This window comes from Sinohyriopsis cumingii, chromosome 15 (assembly GCF_028554795.1).
Source record: "Sinohyriopsis cumingii isolate HCF-2022 chromosome 15, ASM2855479v2, whole genome shotgun sequence".
In the NCBI taxonomy this organism is placed as follows: domain Eukaryota; kingdom Metazoa; phylum Mollusca; class Bivalvia; order Unionida; family Unionidae; genus Sinohyriopsis; species Sinohyriopsis cumingii.
Window position 1 is genome coordinate 128,624,502 of NC_142975.1, and position 25,678 is coordinate 128,650,179.

Sequence of the window (25,678 nt, forward strand, 5' to 3'; positions counted from 1 at the left end):
GATTTCCACATTAGGCAGTCTTTGTATAAGTGTGGTCATTTTTACCTTGTGGTTTATGAGGAGATACAGTTGTGGACAGATGGATGGACAGACCAAGGGAAAGATACACAGAAGAATGGTATCACAATACAACCATGGTAAAATGCTGGGATAATAAACTTAACTGCATATATAATACATTTCTGGTAAATAAATTACCTATTGCACAGTCTCAGTGAAAACATCTATACATCTTAAGTTATTTTTGTTAAAAATCTCAATAAAAAATTAGCACAATATATTTTTGCATAGTTAACACAAGTTCTTGGAATGTTGTAATCATACCTGGAGACCCGACTCTTTGGAATTGATATAATCAAAGCTTTCTTCATTGATAAACATTTTATAAATAGGCAGTAAAATATTAAAATAGTTCATTACAATATTAACATTTCTAACATCTTTTTAATGGAGTATTTACTTGGAAAAAGTATGCCAAATCCTTTGACATTGTTTTTTTTAATATCATCTGCATCAAGTACTTGTTCATTTATGGTCTTAACATGTTTAAAGGTCAAATAAGGAGGAATCTGTTTAAAATTATCTTCCATACCTGAAAACCCCATATTCATCTCTTTTTTTCACTTCTACTTCATCATTTATGAATAACTGCATTGAAAAGTTTGACCCTCACTAAAGTTAGCACATATATTACATGCCTCCCAATATATATGCAGAAATAATGCATAACTGAAGCAAAGAAACCACCAGCATAGAGATTATAGTGAACGGAATTATCAGTAAGTTATGAAATGAACAGTCATCCTGTAGAAGTTTAAGGAACTGAAATTACTAATTCTGCACCCAGTCAATATGGTCATCAACAGATGAAGAAAAAAAAAAACACCACATGATGACAATGATGGAAAATAATGATGAAAGTAAACTGCACTGCAATGCATATGTGCAGCATAGGTTTAAAGAAGATGTCTGAAGTTTAAATTTCTGTGCCCTATTAAAAGGGATGTCGTCAATTTCAATATTCTTTCTTTCTTGCTGTCCCATTTTCCCCCAAAAACTGTCTACATAAGGTGTCTCAACTCCGTTTCATTGTTTAGAAGAATGTGATAATTACTAATAATATGCTTGCCAAAACAAATTAAAATACTTCCTGCTTTGACAAAGTATAATTGGTGAATCTCCATTTGTTTGCATCTTTCTTCAGTCAAAAACTAATTGGAGGAAAACATGGTTGTAACAAAAATCTGCTATTTTTACTTGAAATAACCGTGCTATCTATACACTTATACATTTGCAACTCAATTTAAATCGACTTGCACAATAGTAAAGGGTGCCTTAGTCCAATGAGGTTATCCAGTAGGTAATTTGGGATAATTTGACCCCTAATTTTAGCAGAAATTTGGGGAGTGTGTGTGTGTGTGTGTGTGAGATTCGTATTTTCAACGTAGTTTTAACAATTTTTCAATCATTTCACTATGATGTCAGCAGTGGCAGTTTTTAGTGATGTCTAGCAATGGGGCATCATGCTGCAGACATGTAGCATCATGTCCCACCCAGTCACATTATCCTGACACCAGGTTGACCAATCTATCACAAAACTCTTAATGCTTAACACCTAGTGAGGCAGCTGTTTGAACATTTTCATAAGTCTTTGGTGTGATTTGGCTGGGGCTCAAACCCGCAAACTCCCCGCATCTGAGGTGGATGCTGTAACCATTAGGCCATCGGAGCAGTGAAAAATTTGGGGAATTCTGTTGGAATACATTTTACAGGAGAAATGTAGTTTAATCTAAACACTCAGAATGATCTACAAAAAGCAGGAACAATTTAAATTTTAAAGACTTCTCCATATTTGACCTTAAGAGATTGGACTGGGGAATTATAAATAATTAATGATAATAATAATACACTTTATGTGGGAACTCGGTTATAATAAACTAATGCCACATGGGGCCCTCAAGATGAACTATTTTGAACACCACTGCCAAAAACAAAATATCACTTTGTTACTTTGTTGATATTCTTTGGAATGAACTTTTCACAAAACCTTAGAAACAAATTTAAATGTTTTCTTAACAAAACTCTATGTCCTTTATCTTGAAACATGTTTTTGCAGCTCCTGAGGTTTTTTAAAAAGAGTTTTCAAGGACTTCCAGAAGTTTTCAAGTATTATTTTGTCTTACTGAAATTAAACATTCTCGACATGTTACTTGAACACTATGTAAATAGGAATAGAAGAATGGATTTTTCTGTTCCCATTAATTATGGATATTTCTGTTCTCATTAAGTATGGAATTTTCTATTAACAAATTAATATTCATGTTGCAGATTCCACTAGTTTTCAGCAACCAAAGTAATCTGGGTGATTTCACTTGTGGTTCCGAATCGTATTGGAAAACCCCAGTATGCTGCCCCAGTAGAAACGTAAATATGGCTATGGTCTCCATGGCGATATAATCCAGCATAGTATGGGTTAAATAAGTAAGCTCCGATGGTTACAGGAAACATCTGTCCTCCATGGGTGTGACCTAGAATTGACAAACATACAACAACTCATGAATGTATGCTAGACACACCATCAAACAAAATACATCTTTTAGGAATTGATTATAAATTTACCGATTGCTAGATGTAGTTACCGTATGAAAACTGTTAACAAACAGTTATTGACTTCTGATGAAACTGATACAAAGAATTTATCAACCCAGGAAAGTTATATTCACCGTGTCCTAGGGCCCCAGTGAATATTAATTTTATTCTTCTATCAACCATAATCTAAAGTCAGTTATTATTTTATTATATAACTTTAAACTTTCTAAAGTTAACTGTCCACCTTAATAATATAGGGTGAATGAAGTTAAACTGAAATATAAGTGAATCAAATTGCATAAACATTTAACAAAAATAATCTTCATTATATTAAAAGTTAAATGATTTAAATTATGTGAATAACACTAAAATAAAAAATATATTTAAAAACTAGAAAGTGGTGAACAACTTGCTCACAAGAATGTAATCCCTGCCTCTCCCCAATCCCATGGAGGTGAGTCTATAATCGAAACAAATGCATATCTCCAACAAAAGTTGCAAATGCTGTTATTTGTCAAAATGTACATCTTCAAGTGATGGTCATAACATTTCACTGTGTTCCATTCAAATCTTTAAGACCAGCAATGTGCACAAAATTGTGTCATACACTGCCTTGATGATCCAATCAAATCTTTAAGTCTAATTATGTTGAAAAAATTATGTCATGCACTACCTATGTCTGCTATACAGAATGGGTACTAACTCCTAAACATTGCAGAAGCACAGTGATGTCAAAAGGCACATCTTCATGTGATGACCATAATTACAAAGTTTCAAGGCAATCCATAAACTACCACAGGACTACTGTTAAAGAAACCACCCCACACACTGCACTAAGCTACAAAACAAAGTGCATAATAATTTAATAATTAAAAAGTTGGGAGCAAATTGATTTGTAAACATGCACATATGAAGGTGATGACCATGATGTTTATGTAGTTTCTTGGCAGTGAACAAACTGGGACATTACTTGCACTAATGAGATTGCATGATGGATGGATGGAAGGATGGACACAAGGAATACTATATACCCTTCTCTGTTGAGATGGGGATCTATAAATATAAATAGTTCATGTTCAAATCTGTTATTTCCCCCAATAGTTTTTGGTGCCAAAACTTTCATTTCAAAATAATAATGTTGCACCAAATGCAAGCTATTTACAAAGTCTGGTAACTGTACAAGAAAGAAATCCAGTTGAGAGGAAACAAAACAGAAAATGAATGAACACATAGACAGATGGAAAGACATCATCATAGCACGATATGCTTTGCCTTATGGCAGGCTTATAAAAGTGAGAAGCTATGTATTAATAGTTAATAGAAGTGGTTTATTATTTGTATCGTATAATGTCCATACTGCAGCAAGGATAGCATTAGAAAATATCAGCTTTAGTAATCATTAAAAAGGCACATAAATCTCTATTACACTTTATTTTCTAAAACTGATTAAAACTACAGTACTCCAAAAGATCTGCACAACCAGATGTGTCTTTGATTAAAATCTTCAAGTCCACTGTTGACCAAAATTTTATAACTAAAAACTGCTTGAAAATTGTATGCATACTAATACACACACACATATGGTCTACTTTAGGTGGATTTGGCTTATGTATATGTGATTTAGATTTTTTTACATAGCTTTAACAATTTTTTTTGTCATATCGCTACAATGTCTGCAGTGTTGCAGACATGTAGCATCATCTCCTACCCAGTCAGAATATACTGACACCAGGCCAACCAGACCTAACACTAACCTCTTAATGCTGAGCACCTAGTGAGGCAGCTGTTAGAACCATTTTTATCAGTCTTTGGTATTATTTGGCCGGTGTTAGAACCTGCGACCTCCAGCATCAGAGGCAGACACTCTAACCACTAGGCCACTGGAGCGGTTGGATTTGGAATAATCATGTTGACAAGGAGAAGTGTTTAGTGAAAACTAAAGTCAATACAACAATCCCTAAATGTAGTGATAACGTAATTTTCTGGATGGACATCATGTTGGAAGTCTTATAGCACCACTTTTATTTAGGACCAAGAAGTCTTTTTGTGAAAACCCTTTGCCTCTATGAATATCCGTAAAAGAAAATCTATAAAGGGCCATCCATTTAGTATGTAAGCATGGAGGGGGTATATACTTGCATATCCTTGCATGGGGGTGGGGGGTCTACTGATAATGTACGTAAGCATATGAAATGGGGGTGGGGATGAAACCTTTATAATAATTTGTCTAATATGTAACCTGTTTGACTGGGTTCAGTAGGCATTTGAATTTTTGAGGAGACTAGACAAACTTTTTAAAGTTAGTAGCTTATTTCTTTGATGTAGCCAGATATTCAACATCAGTGGACTATCTGTTTTATTAAACATGTTAATATTACTAATCCTTGATCATTTCTGCATGGATTAAATATAGGCTGTTCTATAGAATTTGGGGTGGGGGTGGGGGTTGCATCAAGTGTATGTACACAGGTGGGGTGTGTAAAAAAGTATGCATCTGTACAGGGAGGGGTCAAGCTTTGTCAGATTGTTGCATACATACTAAATGCATGGCCCCTAACATGATTTTCAAGACAGTTATGATGGCTGTTGTGTTGGAGATCTGATCAGCACCATTTTCATTTCGTACAAATTAGATACCAAAAGAATTCTTAAGTGAAAACCCCATGTCTGTATGACCAACTGTTATGCAGAAATAGCAACAAGAAAATTTTCAAGATGGCTACCATGGTGGCCATACTGAAGGTCTGATCAGTACTATTTTCATTTAGGACCAGCTGCATATCAAATGATGTCTTGGAGTAAAAGCCACTATGACTGTCAATTCAGAAGAAGTAGCTATAACAAGATTTTCAGGATGACCATCATGGCCATCAAAATGGCAGTCTGATCAGTACCATTCTCAGTTACCGGTAGGACCAGCTAGATATTTGTAAGAACTCTTCGGTACAAAGGCCATGTCTACAAGATGGCAACATTGGTGGCCATATTGAACATGTGATCAGCACCATTCTCAATTACTTTTAGAACCAGCTAGATATTGTAAGAAGTCATAGGTAGAAAGTCCATGTCTACGAGGTGGCTACAGTGGTGACCATATTGAAGGTCTGATCAATATTCTGAAGATCTTACCACCATGGTGGCTAAAACTGGATGTTTTTTATTTTTTTGCAATGACAGCCATATTTGATGATGGATCAGTATCATTTTAAAATCTTGAAACGTTTTCATGTCAAGATGTTTTAGACCAAACTTTGGTAAATTTCTGCTTTGAGTTTTAAGAGAAGAAATCATTTTAAAAAATTTCTATTTGTACTTTCTTGTCCATTTTTATTGGTGGCATCTATTTTGGATGGCAGATCTGAATCATTGGTGAAAAAAACTGAAAGATTCTCAAGCAAGGATACGTTCTATCAAATTTGGTCAAATTCCATTCAGCAGCTTAGAGGAAGAAGACATTTTAAAGGTTTTTCTATTTTTAGTAACAGTGGCACTATTTGGCTGCAGATCTGCATAATTTGTACAAACCTGAAACTCCTTACTTCCTGGATGCCCAGCAAAGTTTGGTTGAAATAGGGATCGCATAGTTTGAGAAACATGTGCAAATAGCAGTTGTTCATAAACAACACACACAGATGAATGGCCACACCAATTTCTCACTTGGCTTTGTGGCCATGTGAGCTACAAATTAATAATACAATCGTGGCAGTGAATGTCAAGCATAAGATCATCAGTGCAAAGCTGGAATCTACTGGTGCCTGTTATTATTTCCCTTATGACAGTTTGATACAATGAGCAGTCAGGGGCCATCACTCTACTAATTAATATTTAATACTGAAAATTTATCTCATGGAAGTAGATAGATGAAAATCAAACTCATCTTGGACATCATCAGTATGAAGCAAGCATGCCATATTTAGCTGAAATTCAAAGATCTCTGGTAACTGCAATGTTATCTTGCAGAAATTAAATTGCTGGTACATGGACGGATGGAAAAACCAATGCAATTATTATAGGGATCCACAAACACCATGTAGTCGGAAATTATGGCTGTTAACAGAACCTGCATGTATATAAAATAACTACAAAGCACAAGTTATATTCAGTAGTTAAATGTAACATTTCCTACCAGCAAGTACAAGATCCACCCGATGTTGTGACTCCAAAGCTATTTTCCCAACCTTAGGTTGATGAGCTAGGAGAATGATTGGTTGATTCTTATCACATGATTCAAGGGCCTTGCTCAACTGCATCCCATGGTTTTCATACCTAAAATTGAATTTACACTGTACCCATGTTCCATTCAATACATGTATATGGAAAGGTACAACAGATGTTTAAATACAAATAGCTATATGTATACACGTTATCGTACATCAATTAATTTAGTTTTTGTCATTATTCATAATGAAAAGGGAAAGTATGATCCTAACAAAAGATGTGTCCAGTTGATGCAGATGCCCCTGCCAACAATGAATCATTCAAAAAAATCTTACCTTCATGGTGCAAGGGCTAACTCCAAAACTAAACAAGGTCTATAACTCAATTCAATTTTGAGCTATAAAATGTTATATTTTGACATGGTTTCTTGATGGTTAGGCCCATTCCAAAACTTTAGTTTCTCTTATGTTACATGTTTAGGCTCTAATAAACAGTAACAAAAAAAAGAGTGAAAACAACAAGCTTTGAAAAATTTATCAAATAATTTATTTCGTTGGAAAACACTGTAAAAATTGAAAAAGAACTTATGGTTTTAAGAACCAAATCCAAAAATAATCCACAAATTAAATTTTAGAAGTCCTAGTAATGAAATGTTCTAATGAAATCCGTGTTCAAGTCCTGATGAAAAATCCAAAATGGAGGTGACGACATATATGGTGTTGAAGTGTCTACAGTTCTTTGATGATTCACAAACAATAATATTCTGGCATTTGAATTTCCGAATAAAATTTAATTAAATGTCTTTGTCCAAGAATTCTGTATGAGCACTCAAATATTTCCAGAAAAAAGAATTAATCTTATAGAATCCAAATAATCAGACTAAAAATTAAAATATAACTCCAAACTGGTCACAAACAAACGAACACCTTGACATCAGCCCAAAGCGAGAAATATCTCTCTAAACATCACTAATAAATCTAACTACCTCATAATTTCAGAAAACCAGGAATTGTGAAATAGGGCTGTTTACAATCTAACATCACATATGACCTTGATAAAAACCAATCATTTTACTCGAGAATAAAAATAGAAAGTTGATTACTTGTCTGATTTCTGAATCAAGGTTGGAAATTATGTCAAAAATAAAAACTGTTTCTATTATTAGGTATTTATGAAAAGATTCAGGTCAAACTGAATTTTCTGGAAAATATCAAATTCCTAGTAAACACAATTACATTACATTGACATGTAATGAAATTAAAAATAAAAAAATGTAAAACTTACAAACAGACAATTAAATTAAATCAATCATAAATCAAATATACATAACAGTTTCATTACATAAAGTCCTTCAAAATGTATTAAACAGAAATAAACTCCTCAAGCCAAGCTAAATGTCTAAGTCAATAAGGAGTTATGACTCGTTTAAATTTTGACTGAAATACATGTAGGTGGAAATCAAACCTGACCCAGGTACTATTAATATTACATGTCATAGCAATGGTATTAATCCAAGAAGTCCTTCAAGATGTATTAAACAAAAATGAAATTTGTGACCTATGAATGGATCAGACAGAATTCAAGTACAGGCATGAGCACAAACAAAGTGATGTAATACAGATGTGATACATTAGACAAATTTCCATCTTAAACTGCACGCATTAATGGCAGAACTCAAATGCTATTTAAAATATTACATTTATAATTTAATAAAAATAATTTACCTGATGTTTGGATGTATTTAAATCCGAGTGTGTGTGTACAATATATATATATATATATATATATATATATATATATATATATATATATATATATATATATATATATATATATATATATATATTCTATACATTTATCTTCAGTTTCTATATTATATCACTAATAAAAACTGAAAACATCAGACGTAAATATGTTATGTGTACCTTACTGATATCCACATTGCATTGTATTACAATCCACATTGTGATGTGTGACAAGGTTTGGACATGTTTTGTACTACACTGTATATAGTAATAAATAATTTATATTACTGTATGTAGTACTGACACAGTATCCACATCATGAAATGTGACAAAGTTTGGATAGTATGTGTTATACTGTATGTACTGTACTATACTGTATATAGTACTGTATACAGTACTGACACAGTATCCACATCATAACAAAAGTTAGAGAGTATTTATTATACCACACTGTATACAGTATTTATAGGTTACTGCATTTGTATGGGAAAATATAAACGAGTTTTTGGATGGAATACTGCACGAACTTGTGAGTGCAGTATATCCTTCCGACAAAACAAGTTCATATTTTCCCATACAAATGCAGTAACCTTTTTATTATATGCTCATTTTTTTATTCTGCCTAAGGTTTAATTATATAAACAAAATACACTACAAAAAACAATGTAAATGAATGAATGCGTATTCCAAACTAAATACACAAGCCCAGATTTGTCATTACACAATGACATCATTATTAATGCGCACATAACTCTGCCCAGATAAATTTGAACTTAGTTGCACGCTCAACATAACTTTCGAAAGAAAATGGTGTGTCTAGTTAAAATTGAAATTTGCAGTCATATTATGAATGAATGCGCACTGCAACAACTTTTCTATTTGATCTGGAATGAATATATTTTGGTATTTTGTTTCATAAAGTTTGTGATTTTGGACTGGATTCATCTGTGCAAATTATACATGAAATGCATCGGACTGAAGTGGCAAGGGAGAAGTGTGTTTACATCTGCAAATGTGTTTCTGTTTCTGTCATTGAATGTTTGAAATCATAACGTGGGAAAAATATTAAGTATTTCAATTGCAATTATCAAAAAGACGCTATGGAATTTAATGCTTATTTCATTTTGAGTGCAGTAAGGAGGATGCAATTACACTTATCATCGAAATTACAGCACAATTTCGAAATGTGTAATCCAGATTGAAAACCTATGACATGGCTCATGTAATTAAGTTTGCAGAATTAAGAAAAACATTTTGAGGAAATTCAGGATGTAAAACTGTAAGTATATTTTATTTTGCCATTCTTATCACCAGATAAAGAAGACAGTATATGCCTTGTCACTTTTATGTTATTTGTAAGGACCTAATCTTTGGTCGTTTATATAATGTAGCTAGCCTAAATCTGTAAGATTGTATCAATGCGGAATGTGCCAAAACAGCTTGGTTTTATTGCAGTCCACGAAACATGTTTTAGTTCATTCAGAAACAAATTTAAACAACCACAACGTAAAGAGCCTCTTATGCGAGTGTATATGATTTGTTTCCAAATCAAACGTGCATCTGCGTCATTGTTTGTTTACAACAGAAAGTAGTTCCTTTATTCATGTGAATGCTATATGTGTATTGTCGCGCGCGTTCAGTATCGGGGAATACGGAACGATTCTGACAATGTAAAGTTAACGGGGAAAAAAATGAGCATATAATAAAAAGTTCTACCAGATACTTCAACTTGCTTCATATTACACAGATGAATACTTAAATATTCACTGAGTGTTGTTTAAATACAAAGATATGTTGCGTGTTTAGGCTCTCATAAATAGTAACAAGAAAAAAGTGAGGACAATAAGCTTTGTAAAAATTTAATGAATAATTAATTTACCTACAAAAACAAGGCAACAAATCCAAAAATAATCAAAGAATAATCCAAGAATTAAAAATTAGAAGTCCTAGTGATAAAATGTTCTAATAAATCTAAGTTGGAGTCCCGACGAAAATCCAAAATGGGAGGCAATGATGTATGCTATAGTCAGTGTAGTACTGATGTGTCAACAGTTCTTTCTTAAACCACAGAAAATAATATTCCACTTTTGAATTCTGAATAAAATTTCAGTGAATGTCTTTGTCCAAGAATTCTGTATGAGCACATAAATATTCCCAGGGAAAATAATAATTCCATAAAATAAAATTTCAACTCAAACTGGTCACAACAAAAGCAACACCTTGATATCTAAGTGTTTAAAAGCCCAACTGAAATTGTTTCTCAAAACATCACTATTAAATCTGACTACTGCGCAATTCCGGTAAAACCAGAATTTTGAAATATAGGCTATTTACATGTCTAAAGTCACATACTCCCAGTACAACCTCGATTTCACTCTATAAATCCTACACTAAGAATGAATTAAAAAAAATTTAAAAAGTTGTTTACTTCAACTCTTACTAATTCTGAATCAAGGTCAGGAACAAGATCAGCATTAAGATACAAAGTTCTAATTTTAGGTGTTAACGAAAAAGAGATCGAACTGAATTTCTGATAAAATGTCAAATCCAGTAAATAAAATTACATTACAATAGCATGTAATGGAATATAAAAAAAATTTAAAAAATTAAAACTAACAAACAAATAAATCAAATCAAATATAAATTAAATCAAATATACATAAAAGATCAATAACTGCATATTTAATGAGTGTTGTAAAAAAAAAAAGATGAAATAGTCAGAAAATAACTTCACAAAAAAAACTCATGATCTGCATGTAGAACCAACTGTTCAAAATAATGTTTTAACCAAACCTTTATCAAGTCTGTTCATGATGATGTTGTTATTACTGAATCAGAATTTGTGTTTTGCATTTCCATTAACATGGGTTTGGTAAACAAACAAAGAAAGACACAATGAAGATTTCTAACCTATTTTTCATCAATGGATGTTAGTGATTTAGTAATGTAATAATTTCCAGACAAAATGCAAATGGTAAAAATGCTACAGTTAATTCAAATACAAGCAGGAAGTGACTGCCTTAGCTCAAGTAAATTGCTCAATTAAATCTAATGACAGAACTGAGATTTCAATTCAAAAGACCTCTAAAACAATAGGATTTTTTCTTTTCTGTAACTTTTCATAATAACAAATGATGCAAGTCATGCAGGAATTAAAAATTGTTTTTACAGGCACTATAGTTAATTTATTCAGGTGAACAATGTTAATTGGTTAATTTATATTTGGTAGTTTTCCTAATCAAAGACTATCTCATTTGCCAAAAGGTAATAAGTTAATCATTGTCACAATCTGACTTGATTAAAAAGTTTTAACGCCAACCATGCAAGACTAAAAGTACCTGAAATTATCTGCTGTTGGGTCATCCACACCAGCTAAACATATCTGCTCTTTGGAATTCTTTGGTATATTGGTGTTGGAGTTGTGCAGTACTTCCACTCCCAAAGTCTTAAGCTTCGGTATCCAGTTTTCTATATCCATTGAGTAGTATTCATGATTCCCTGAAAAAATGTCATTTACATTAATTTATTTCATTTCATACTCCTACTATTTGTTTATCAAGGTTATTGCAAGATACATGTGAATCATTCTCTTATGACATCTATTTGTTTCTCAAGGTCATTGCAAGCTACAGCAGAGTCATTCTCTTATGACACCCTGCTATTTGTTTGTCAAGGTCATTGCAAGCTACAAGTGAGTCATTCTCTTATCACACCTTGCTATTTGTTTGTCAAAGTCATTGCAGGCTACTTGTGAATCTCTCTCATAATAATAATAATAATGACTTTATTTAAAGAGGGTAACACAATTAGCTGAAGACCTAATCTATCTTGAGGCCCTCATAGAAAGGAACATATTTATATACAAATGCACATGTATACACACACGTGCATATATATACACACATGCATACATACACACACATGCATACCTATACATAGTAGCATTTACATGTATAGACACATTATATCTACTTTCTTTCCTTTCACCAGATGGATACTTGACCATACATATTGAACACACAGTCAATATACATGCAATATGAAATTAGTGACAAAATAGATGAGTAGTATATTTAATGATGCCCAGAGGCATTTATTAATACAAATACAGTTGTTTTCATTCTGATTTTAACAGCATATCTGAAGCCACTGGATATATTGGATTTGGAAGAAGGAAACAGACTGGGCATTTCTAATCTCAACTGGAATACTATTCCAGAGCAAATTTCCGGATTATTGGAAACCTTTTTTTGAATAATTCCTTATTTGGTTTGGGATTGCAGGTGGGGAGTATTACCAGGTAGCCTAAATTGCAGTAGTGATTGTAAATATTCAAGAGCACTATTATTGAATATCCTGTAAATTAATTAGGCTTTACACAACCAGATTCAGTTTTTAACAGGTAATATTTTTACCTTACCAGCTTAATTTTCCTTGCTTTCTGTTTGGATTGACATTAGCCTGAATGCTGTTTTGAAGATGTGCAAGCTTTGCAATGTTTTATCATTTGAATTACCCTATACTGTATTACAGTAATCTAAGTAGGATTGTATCATCATTTGAATTACCCTATACTATATTACAGTAATGTAAGTAGGGTTGTATTATCATTTGAATTACCCTATACTGTATTACAGTAATCTAAGTAGGGTTGTATTATCATTTGAATTACCCTATACTTTATTACAGTAATCTAAGTAGGGTTGTATTATCATTTGAATTACCCTATACTATATTACAGTAATCTAAATAGGGTTGTATTATCATTTGAATTACCCTATACTGTATTACAGTAATCTAAGTAGGGTTGTATTATCATTTGAATTACCCTATACTGTATTACAGTAATCTAAGTAGGGTTGTATTATCATTTGAATTACCCTATACTGTATTACAGTAATCTAAGTAGGGTAGTATTATTATTTGAATTACCCTACACTGTATTACAGTAATCTAAGTAGGCTTGTATGTACTGTTCTACAATAGTTTTCTGCGCCTTTCTGGGAGAAAATGTCTTATCCAACTGAGAAGCCATAAACTTGAATTAACTTTTTTACTGATATGTTTTAACCAAACCATTATCAAATCTGTTCATGATGATGTTGTTATTACTGAATCATATCCTAGTCTGTTTGTCAAGGTCACTGCAAGCTACATGTGGATCATTCTCTTATCATACTCTACTACTTGTTTTTGTCATGGTCATTGCAAAGCAAACTTGTATACATTAGTAGTTTTCCCTACCTAATTTTTAAAACTTTGCATTTTAGAAAACTGTCCTTGGAACCCAATTTTTGTGAAAATTCTACAATGTAATAAGTGCAGCTTATGTATGTATTTCATGTCCACAAGAAAATCTTTCACTTTATTAGATACTGCAATTGAATAATTAGGAGGAGACTAGTTCATAGATAAGTACAAGTCTGGCCTCCTTAACTACTAAATATTTAAGCATTTATATTGTATTGTTAACCAGTCTAAAAACGGTAAGTTAGCATCAAGATCATATACTTTAGTGTTAAATATCTTTACAGAAGCCTTAACGACAAATCAATATGTATTAGATAATAACTGACTTACTATCTTACAGAAGCTTAAATGACTGATCTAAATGTATTCAATAATTGCTGACTAAATCATGCTTAAATGACCCATCTAAATGTATTCAATAATTACTGACTTGATCATGCATAAATGACCGATCTAAATGCATTCAATAATTACTGACTTGACCATGCTTAAATGACCCATCTAAATGTATTCAATAATTATTGACTTGATTATGCTTAAATGACCCATCTAAATGTATTCAATAATTACTGACTTGATCATGCTTAAATGACCCATCTAAATGTATTCAATAATTATTGACTTGATCATGCTTAAATGACTGATCTAAATGCATTCAATAATTACTGACTTGATCATGCTTATATGACCCATCTAAATGTATTCAATAATTATTGACTTGATCATGCTTAAATGACCAATCTAAATGCATTCAATAATTACTGACTTGATCATGCTTATATGACCCATCTAAATGTATTCAATAATTACTGACTTGATCATGCTTAAATGACCCATCTAAATGTATTCAATAATTACTGACTTGACCATGCTTAAATGACCCATCTAAATGTATTCAATAATTATTGACTTGATCATGCTTAAATGACCGATCTAAATGCATTCAATAATTACTGACTTGATCATGCTTATATGACCCATCTAAATGTATTCAATAATTACTGACTTGACCATGCTTAAATGACCCATCTAAATGTATTCAATAATTACTGACTTGATCATGCTTATATGACCCATCTAAATGTATTCAATAATTACTGACTTGATCATGCTTAAATGACCCATCTAAATGTATTCAATAATTACTGACTTGATCATGCTTAAATGACCCATCTAAATGTATTCAATAATTATTGACTTGATCATGTTTAAATGACCGATCTAAATGCATTCAATAATTACTGACTTGATCATGCTTATATGACCCATCTAAATGTATTCAATAATTACTGACTTGATCATGCTTAAATGACCCATCTAAATGTATTCAATAATTACTGACTTGATCATGCTTATATGACCCATCTAAATGTATTCAATAATTACTGACTTGATCATGCTTAAATGACCCATCTAAATGTATTCAATAATTACTGACTTGATCATGCTTATATGACCCATCTAAATGTATTCAATAATTATTGACTTGATCATGCTTAAATGACCAATCTAAATGCATTCAATAATTACTGACTTGATCATGCTTATATGACCCATCTAAATGTATTCAATAATTACTGACTTGATCATGCTTAAATGACCCATCTAAATGTATTCAATAATTACTGACTTGACCATGCTTAAATGACCCATCTAAATGTATTCAATAATTACTGACTTGATCATGCTTAAATGACCCATCTAAGGGTATTCTGTAATTATGGAGTTACAGAAGCCTTAATGACATATCTACATATTAAGTAACTACAGACTTAACAGATGCTTAAATGAACTATCTATATTTATCCTGTAATTATTGACTTGAAGCCTTAATAACCAATCTACCTTTATCCTGTAATTACTGACTTACAGAAGCCTTAACAACCAATCAACATTTATCCTGTAATTACAGACTTAGAGAAGCCTTAATAAACAAATTACATTTATCTGGTAATTACTGACTTACAGGAGCCTTAATGACCTATCTATAGGTATCCTGTAATTTCTGACGTTCAGAGGCCTTAATGACCAATCTGTGTCTGTGTGTGATTTGGATTTTTAACATAGCTTTAACAATTTTTTCAGTCATATCACTACGATGTCTGCATTATGGCAGTTTATAGTGATGTCTAGCACTGGGGCATCATGCTGCAGACATGTAGCATGATGTCCCAACCAGTCACATTATCCTGACACCATGCCGACCTGTCCTAACACTAACCTCTTAAATTAAAATGCTGAGCACCAAGTGAGGCAGCTGTTAGTACCATTTTTATATGTCTTTGGTATGACTCAGCCAAGGATAGAACCAACGGCTTTCCGCATCCAAGGTGGATGCTCTAACCACTAGGCCACCAGGGTCAATGACCAATCTATATGTATCCTGCAATTATTGACATACAAAAGAACCGTTCTGGTGGCCTAGTGGTTAGAGCATCCATTTTAGATGTGGAAGGTAGTAAGATCAATCGCCGGCTGAGTCATACCAAATACTTCCAAAAACGGTACTAACAGCTGCCTCGCAAGGCGCTCAGCATTAAGAGGTTAGTGTTAGGACTGGTCTGCCTGGTGTCAGGATAATGTGACTGGGTGGGACATCATGCTACATGTCTGCGGCATGATGCCCCAGTGCTAGACTGCACTATAAACTGTCACACTGCATACATCATAGTGATATGACTGAAAAAGTGTTAAAGCTATGTAAAAAATCCAAATCACACACACACAAACACTTACAAAAGCCTTAATGACACGTCTATATATATTATGTGCTGACTTACAGAATTTGTAATGACCTATCTATTTCTATTCTATATGTACTGAGTTTGAGCTCCTGTGCACAGTGTAAAAAAATGCTGTGAATGATGATATTCAATTTTAGAGGTGTGCGGTATTACCGGTGTGCCAATTTACCACTGTATTTTGTTCTGGTGGTATGAACTACAGTACTTTTTCATTGTACTGGTACTTCTCTAAATTCCATCAGCAAGGAATGTATGGAAATTCCAAAGTAATCTTGTTAAAAACTGAATGTTATTAACACCACATGTTCAATTTATTGACAAAATAATTCAAATAATTATTATTATATTTACAAAAAAATTGTACTTGTCACAAACTAATTATGAATACTGTATTATAAATACATTTATGATCCTTTGGCCAAATTGGCTATACTGTGAAGGATATTGTCCAAATTCCAATTTATGAACCAATTTTGGACTTTAAAATTTCTCAAGTCTACTAAATACTTTGTTTGTTTGTTGAGAAAGTGTGTTTTATATCTACTGGCCCTCTGTGACAAATATCTTGTCTTGGTATTCTCTGCCTATTAAATCATCAGTGTTGCCGGTAAATATCTTGTCTTGGTATTCCCTGCCTATTAAATCATCAGTGTTGCCGGTAAATATCTTGTCTTGGTATTCCCTACCTATTAAATCATCAATGTTGCCGGTAAATTATAGGCTTTAGTGTCAACACTTCCTTTTTTAATCAAACAGCTCTATAATGTCACAATGTCTTTCACAGGGTGCCAGCTATAGAGTTAACTTATTCATCCGAGTAAGTTACAGTACATAGCAAATTCATCTGTTATAAGGTACCAGCCATTTCATTTATGGAGGGAAGGTGGGGCTGTGATTTCATTTGACCTGAGATATTTTATTTTATTTCATCTCCAGATAATGAATTTTTTTCAAAAAATATAATGGATATAATGTGTTATATTGCTATCAATAATATAATGGATATAATATGGTGTTATATTGCTATCAATAACATAATGGATATAATATGGTATTATATTGATATCAATAATATCATGGATATAATACGGTGTTATATTGCTATCAATAATATAATGGATATAATATGGTGTTATATTGCTATCAATATAATGGACATAATATGGTGTTAAATTGCTATCAATAATATAATGGATATAATATGGTGTTATATTGATATCAATAATATCATGGATATAATGTGTTATATTGCTATCAATAATATAATGGATATAATATGGTGTTATATTACTAACAATAATATAATGGATATAATATGATGTTATATTGCTATCAATAACATAATGAATATAATATGGTGTTATATTTCTATCAATAATATAATGGATATAATATGGTGTTATATTGCTATCAATAATATCATGGATATATAATGGTGTTATATTGCTATTTATAATATAATGGATATAATATGGTGTTATATTGCTATCAATAATATAATGGATATAATATGGTGTTTTATTGCTATCAATAACATAATGGATATAATATGGTGTTATATTGCTATCAATAATATCATGGATATATAATGGTGTTATATTGCTATCAATAATATAATGGATATAATATGGTGTTATATTGCTATCAATAATATCATGGATATATAATGGTGTTATATTGCTATCAATAATATAATGGATATAATGTGGTGTTATATTGCTATCAATAATATAATGGATATAATATGGTGTTTTATTGCTATCAATAACATAATGGATATAATATGGTGTTATATTGCTATCAATAATATAACTGTCTAACAGAGTCTGTATCCATGATAACTGACCAAGTAGAGGTCAATTTTTGCCAAGTTGCCAGAAAACCCCTGACCATTTTCTGATTGGCTATATGTAAATTATGGATACTGATCATGATGAATATATTTAATGGAATTTTTTGTAACAGAATTCTACTTACTCTGTTGTCTGCATGTTTATTTAAGCTCAGTAAAGTATGAACTAACAAAACCTGTGGATCATACAGTTTACACTTCATTTTTTTATTTTACACTTTATCAAACCTTAAAAAAAATAAATGGTTAATCCCTTTAGTGTAATGATTTTATATCATATTTTAACTCCCTCTTTTCACACCTGGACCCCCAGTCTGCAAATAAAGACCCCCATTTTCTGAAGACTTTGACCCAGAATTTACAGTGTCAAAGGGCTACAAGTAGCTGTGGATTACACATTCATTTATGCCTGGCTTTACATGTAACTGGTCAATGATTCAGTGGGATCTTCAAGCAATGCTTGATTAACAGTTGTTATTAGGTCCAGTGGAAGTTACTAGACAAATAAATGTCTAAAATCTAAAAATATGACCATGTTTTTCTTCATGATGTAAAATGAAAACCCTATTCATTGTAAAATGCCAAATACCTTTATCAGTCTCAAGATAATGAGCATGAAGCCACAAATCTGACAACAGTGGTCTATGATGAATTATCATAACTAACTTTGTGCCCAAATGTTAAAAGCATTGACCCAGATCAGCCATTACTTTAAATTTAAATGATCAACAGTAACAATTCTGATTTGCTGGTACATCATGCAATAACATCAGTAATTCCAACATGCTGGTACATATGATTCCAATATACTGGTAAATCATGCAACAACATCAATGATTCCAATATGATACATCATGCAATAATATCAATGATTCCAATATACTGGTAAATCATGCAATAACATCAATGATTCCAATATGCTGGTAAATCATGCAATAACATCAATGATTCCAATATGCATGTATATCATGCAATAACGTTAATGATTCCAATATGCTGGTACATTATGCAATAACATCAATGATTCCAATATGTTGGTACATCATGCATTAACATCAATGGTTCCAATATTCTGGTATATCATGCAATACATCAATGATTCTGATTTGCTGGTACATCATGTAATAGCATCAACAATTCCAATTTGCTGATACATCATGCAATAACATCAATAATTCTGATTTGCTTGTACATCATGCAATAACATCAATACTTCTGAATACTGTACATCATACAATAACATCAAGAACTCAGATATGCTGGTACATCATGAAATAACATCAGCAATCCTGATTTTCTAGTACATCATGCAATAACATCATTAATTCCAATTTGGTGGTACCTCATGCAATAACATCAATAATTCCAAGTTGGTGGTACATCATGCAATAACATCAATAATTCCAAGTTGCTGGTACATCATGCAATAACATCCTTAATTCCAATTTGCTGGTACCTCGTGCAATGAAATGATCTAGATTTATACTGTTCTCATTTCAATGCACATCAAGGGATGGTTTTCACATCAGGACTTTCATGGTGATACATAATCAGTCCTTGTCCTTCATGTCATCATCAAATTAAGTACCATGAGTCTAACCTAAAACTGGCCACTCATATGTCTTAAGTCTAGTGACATATGATTTGTGTTTGTGAAATGATGGCCAGATTGCATATTATCCTTAGAAGTTGCCCCACTGGTATTGTTAAAGTGTCTTTTCTTGAAAGCAATTCGCGTGCTTATTTTGAGTATTTAAATGTAGGAACCTTACTTTCAAAACTGTATTACTGTATTACCAAACAGAAGAAAGAGTCACGCACAAAATCAAATAAGAACAAATTCCAAACGAGATAGAAAATGTTGGCTCATTATTTCATGAAAAACCACGCTTTACATGAATATAAATGGTATTATTCATTATATCAAATCTATGTGACCCAAAAACAATCTGGTCTGGACTAGCCATCACCAAAACTACAAATGGAAATTACAATGCTCAGATTTTTGTATACCATATTTACTTAATATATTGGGACACCATACATTTTTAAAAGTAATTTGTTGTGCACTGTATGTTTTGGGATACATTTGGGTTTTTTAGTTGCAAGTTGCAGGACACCTTTTAAATCATTCAACAATTACATCAGACAATGCACTCAAACTTTTTTTCTTTTTTTTTTAAATTAACTGTCTACTTGTGATAAAACTCTTTAATCCACTGCAGAATCATCTTATAAACCAACCTTCTCCAGCACATGTACAATCCATCCTCTGGTGCATGAATATTTTTTAGCTCCCTCATGCCACAAAAAATATCATTGGGGCAACATATCTCCTGCTGTGGAAACTGCAAGCATTAAAGTTAGATTTTTTAAAATCTGCACCAGTTATTTGAATTCTCACACTTTTAACCCCCTTCTTGTTGACAGTCCATCCAGTAATGAGATCAAACTACAATGGAGTTTCATCCATGTTAATGATCTTATTGCCTGCAAAATCATCTCCTCTTTTAGCCTTCACAAATTTATCAAATGATTTTATTTTCTTCTCCAAATCTTCTTGGAGATGCTAATGTCCATGCATGAAGCACTAGAATGTGTCGCTTTAAAAACAATTCCACTGTTTCAATTTAATTTAAAAATTTACATGAATACTGGTAAAGTGGAACCAAAGCTGGCTTCCCTAGGTCAGCCGACTTTGATTCAAACAATGAGTTTAATGATCCCTGACATTTGTTTTTATTCACCACCTGGGCTTCTATTTGTTTGCCATATGTAATCAATACTGATGCAAATGTGCATTGATGTGTGCAGGGTAAATAGTATATACAGAAAAAACTTGCATTAATAATACTTTTTGTAACCCATGCTTATGAAAAGATTGTCATTTGCACTGACTGTAAATGTATTTTCATACAATTATTTTTATTTCTGAGATAATGTCATAGTTAACCTGGATATAAATACAATCTTGGTTATTTTGCACCTTACACTGTGTCATGCATGAATGGCAGATGCCTTGAAACAACAATCAGTTGACATTTCCCTCTCTCTCTCTCATTTATGATTTTGCTGAACCAGTTTTTAGTCTGATAACATACTGAAACCTTTGAGCAACCAAACACAATTCATTTCTCTATATTCATGTCAATTAGCAATGTGTTGTGTGTTATATGACATAAGTGATACACGCTATAGTATGAATGCATATGCTACATATACTGAGTTCATGGATATATTTTGTTCTTTAATAAATTGCTCTTCATCATTAAAAAGAGGAATACTAGAAAATACTAGGTAATGACTAAAGTTAAGAAGGAGCCAGATCTGGAGTGGAAAATTCAGGAGAGCAGATTTTTATGGTACAATAAATATTCAAACCTACTGGTATTTTTCAGGGCAAAATTTGACAAGTAAAATTCTAGCAAAAATCAAGGTACAGAATATACTATCATAGGTATTTAGAAAAAAAAATCTCATGATCCAACTGTGTTCATACAATTGACAATCAATAAAAGTTTTGTACTATGGCAATTACCATAAATTAGCACATATAATAAACAGGTTATCAAAGTTTTTCCCTACCACACACACCTCTGCAGGGTATATATATATGTTCACGTGTTATAAATTTGATTTTTACTCATATTGCCATGTTGTAGTAATATTTTAAAAGACTCATTTCCTATTTCAACAATGCACCAAGTTTGATACAGTACAAATCTAATGCTGTTTATATACCAGTAGTTTTACATTTCAGCTAAATGTTTCAAAGCTTAAAAATGATATAATAACCAAAAAAGATCACATAATAAAATCAGCAACTTTAGTTTTAATAACTTTCTAATTTATGAAGAACTGCAATGTTGCTGTGTTTACTGAAATCTTAAACTGCCATAGAATGAACCGATTTGCAGTTGTCATAATCAGATTCAGGGCTAACATAGACGAGCAACTTTGGAAGAATTTCACATTTCCAGAAATATATTGTGAATACTAGCCAGTGTGATTACTGTTTATTGCAAAACTGAAAGGTATGTAGTTCATGCCGTCTGGAGATTATTTACTGGTAGGTGAATATTTTATTTATTTTGAATCACCATTAATGGACAGATGCACCTTTGGTCGTGCATTTAACAAAAATGAGCATGTGGCACCATCATGGAGTGTTTGAGATGGCATAATGTGAGGAAATTAATTATAAATTGACCATGTTTGGTTGAAACTGTTCTGCTGCAGTTCACAATAAACAGATAGAATTATTCACCATACCTTTATATTTTATACTATGCACATAATGAAAAGAAGCCAACACAGATTTTGGTCATTTATTATTCTTCACAAAAACCAGTGGGTTATATATGTCTGCAGGTAATCTAATTTTTGTTGTTGCTTAAACAGAATAGAAAAACTGCAGGTAATACATGAGTGCATGTTATACTTGGACACGTGTTACATTTGCTAATTTATGGTATTTTAAAAATCAACATTTTCACATATTATGTATGTTAATGCAAGAATTTGTATTCTATTTAGAGACTGAGTGTGGTACTTATTCAGCATCATATTTAAAATATTTAACTTGTAAATATATGTGCTATTGTGTACATGTACATCTTTAATTTTGTAAACTGATTGTAAATTTACAACTGAATGCAGTTTTGGGATGAAAACTTAGCATAAAAGTCATAATAATTTTGAAACTTTAAGATTACAATGAATAAAATAAAAAAATAAATTATACAAATAAGTAATCAGATTAATTTAGCTCAATTATGATTGTAATTCAAAAACATACAGGTACAGACTTTACCTGTAACAAAATACACCCCATACTTGGCAGATATCCATCGTATTGGCTCTACAGCTTCATCTAATTGATCAACTTGCCCATCTACAAGGTCTCCCGAGATAGCTACAATATCTGAAAGTGATAAACTGCATCAGTATTAATCACTGAAATCCACAGATATATATTTTTTTTAATGGCATTGGTTTACTTAGAAACTTAACTTAAAAAAACACTGGAGTTTTACCCAGCAAGCCAACACCCTAAGGCTTATACTAAACAACATAGTTTTTTCACACATGGTACTGAACCCAGTCATTAATCACTTTCAGTCATTCTACATATAGCAATATCTCCTTCTGACCCTATTAGATACACCTCCTGCAACTGAATGTCTCACTTCATCAAATACTTCATGCTTTATCATTTCCACAACAAACAAAAAAATTATCCAGGTTGTAAATGGTTTCTGCAGTATGATCAAAATATAAGTTAGCTGTTTCTGAAGTCAGGCACCACTATCTATGGTTTCTATTTTAAATGACCATCTTTTGTTATGCTGTATTTAAAAGCAAATGAGTCAAATAGTTTTACAACCTGTATTTATGTAATTCTGGATATATATGCTTAAAGAAAGTGTACTTTTGTAATGGCACGGGGACAGCATGTTGGCATATGATAATATTGTTACCACTTATTCAATGTAATTAAAATGAGTTTTCACCTTAATCAAATGATAGATCACATGAAAAAGACATAATAAAAAAATAATACTGAGAAATGGATATCTATCTGGAATAAATGAGGCTTGGACTTGTTTCAAATTACATACCTGACTGCAAATAATTCACCATATGAATTATTCTTTCCAGTTTATGCTTTCCAACTGTTGGACCTAAATGAATATCAGGTATATTTGTGATTGTCAAACCATGTAATGACTTTGGGAGTTGGTAAATTGGAACTGACACTTTCCTAATTGTTGGTGGTTGGTTTGCATTATAGAATCCAACTAAAGTAACAAATAATGCATAACCCACAACTATATATCCGACAATTCTGTCTCTTTTCTCCGCAGACATAAACTTTAGTCTTACAGAATGTTTCAAAATTAGTAGCACTGTGTGGCACAGAACCAATCCAGTAAAAAGTTGAACAACAAACCCAAAAGAAAGAAAGAAAAATATCGTTATCGTATATGGCTCAGTTCCAATTAAAAACACAAATGACAAATAACTTAGATTTGCGGAGGCAAGAATCATGAAAAGAACCAATCTCCATCCTTTTGATACGGATGATGTGTTTCTAAAACTGGAAGCTAACCCAGCGACATGAAACCGGTCAAAAAGGTGGGAGAGGTTTCTCCAAATTACTATGCCAATAACTATGAAAAACGTCTGAATCGTCAATGTTATGCCGAATCTCATTAACCTAGCACGTGTTTTATGTCCATAATAGGCACAGAATGCTTGTAATGTGACGAATGAAATCAAAATAAGAGGTAAAATAATTGCCAAACAGACTTTGACCATTCCTTTAACTTCCATGTTTGTTTACATACACCGCTTACAACACGGAAAAGTACAGTTAGGTTAATATTATTTTTAAACCGCGAAACCGTGTGTTGTAGTCAGACCCAGTAAACGAAGACCCGGAAGGCTTGCGTGTCTCACGGAGTAGTCCGAGTTTCCTCTGACCCTTGTCACCCCATTTTTGATATTTGGACATTTATGTTGGGGTATAGGGTCAGAGTCCATTCCCTATCGAAAAGTTGGAATTCGCCGACACCATTTGGTGTAGGCATGGGTTAGCCGCTTGCTAGCCGACCCAGCAAACTTGAACGACCTTTCGTCAAGATATACCCACAGGGGCTCGTATCGTTGCTTACAATCGACCGGTCATACATGTACTATGTATTTATTATATAGTACATGTATGACCGGTCGATTGTAAGTAACGATACGAGCCCCTGTGGATATACCTTCATGAAATTGACAGGATTATGATTTATTTTCTCAGAAATCGTGAGCATAGCATTCGCCATGTCTTTAATCCGCTGACAGACGAGACCAAAGTGCGCCGTTGCTAAAATTTGACCTGGATCTGGTCATTTATATCCCGAGTCACATGACTTTACAAATCGAGAAACTAATATGTCAATGACATCAGAGGTTATATAGTCACGTGATATCGACAATACATTTCCAGAGTTGTTATACATAGAATTTGGGCATATTATATAGAAGTCACTTAAATGTTTATAAATAAATATAATGCACACTTAATTCTCAACATATTTATTCTGAGAACACGACCAGAAACTTGTCGGTATCGCAGCAGGGTGAAGAAAACCATTTTCAAGAAGTACCGAGCACGTGTCAGCGATATTTTTGTTGGTGTCACGTGACTACCACATTGACATGTGCTCTCTACCCCATGCCTACACCAAATGGTGTCGGCGAATTCCAACTTTTCGATAAGGAATGGACTCTGACCCTACACCCCAACATAAATGTCCAAACATCAAAAATGGGGTGACAAGGTCAGAGGA

The 25,678-nt window shown here is 32.5% G+C and overlaps 1 protein-coding gene across 3 annotated transcripts; it reads right to left on the reverse strand.

The window, feature by feature from the left end:
• Positions 1–362: 362 nt before the first annotated feature.
• LOC149782764 (transmembrane protein with metallophosphoesterase domain-like) lies at positions 363–24,957 on the reverse strand. 3 transcript variants are annotated; one of them, XM_089934257.1, is made up of 6 exons: positions 24,651–24,682; positions 23,960–24,022; positions 23,152–23,262; positions 11,831–11,990; positions 6,716–6,855; positions 363–2,528 (listed from the first exon to the last, which is right to left on the reverse strand). In XM_089934257.1, the coding sequence occupies exons 2-6, from the start codon at positions 23,979–23,981 to the stop codon at positions 2,335–2,337; spliced, it is 627 nt and encodes a 208-aa protein (XP_089790383.1). In that variant the 5' UTR covers positions 23,982–24,022; positions 24,651–24,682; the 3' UTR covers positions 363–2,334. The 3 variants fall into 3 exon arrangements, with proteins under 3 accessions (XP_089790383.1, XP_089790381.1, XP_089790384.1); XM_089934255.1 differs by having other exon boundaries at positions 23,960–24,957; XM_089934258.1 differs by lacking the exons at positions 23,152–23,262; positions 23,960–24,022; positions 24,651–24,682 and adding an exon at positions 20,583–20,801.
• Between the last annotated feature and the right edge of the window lie 721 nt (positions 24,958–25,678).

Coding starts and splice junctions, on each gene's coding strand:
- LOC149782764 (XM_089934255.1), bottom strand. CDS start 24,674: ATGGAAGTTAAAGGAATGGTCAAAGTCTGTTTGGCAATTATTTTACCT. Junction 11,991..23,151: donor TGGGGTGTATTTTGTTACAG/GTAAAGTCTGTA, acceptor ACATTTTTTCAG/GGAATCATGAATACTACTCA. Junction 2,529..6,715: donor GGTGGATCTTGTACTTGCTG/GTAGGAAATGTT, acceptor TGTCAATTCTAG/GTCACACCCATGGAGGACAG.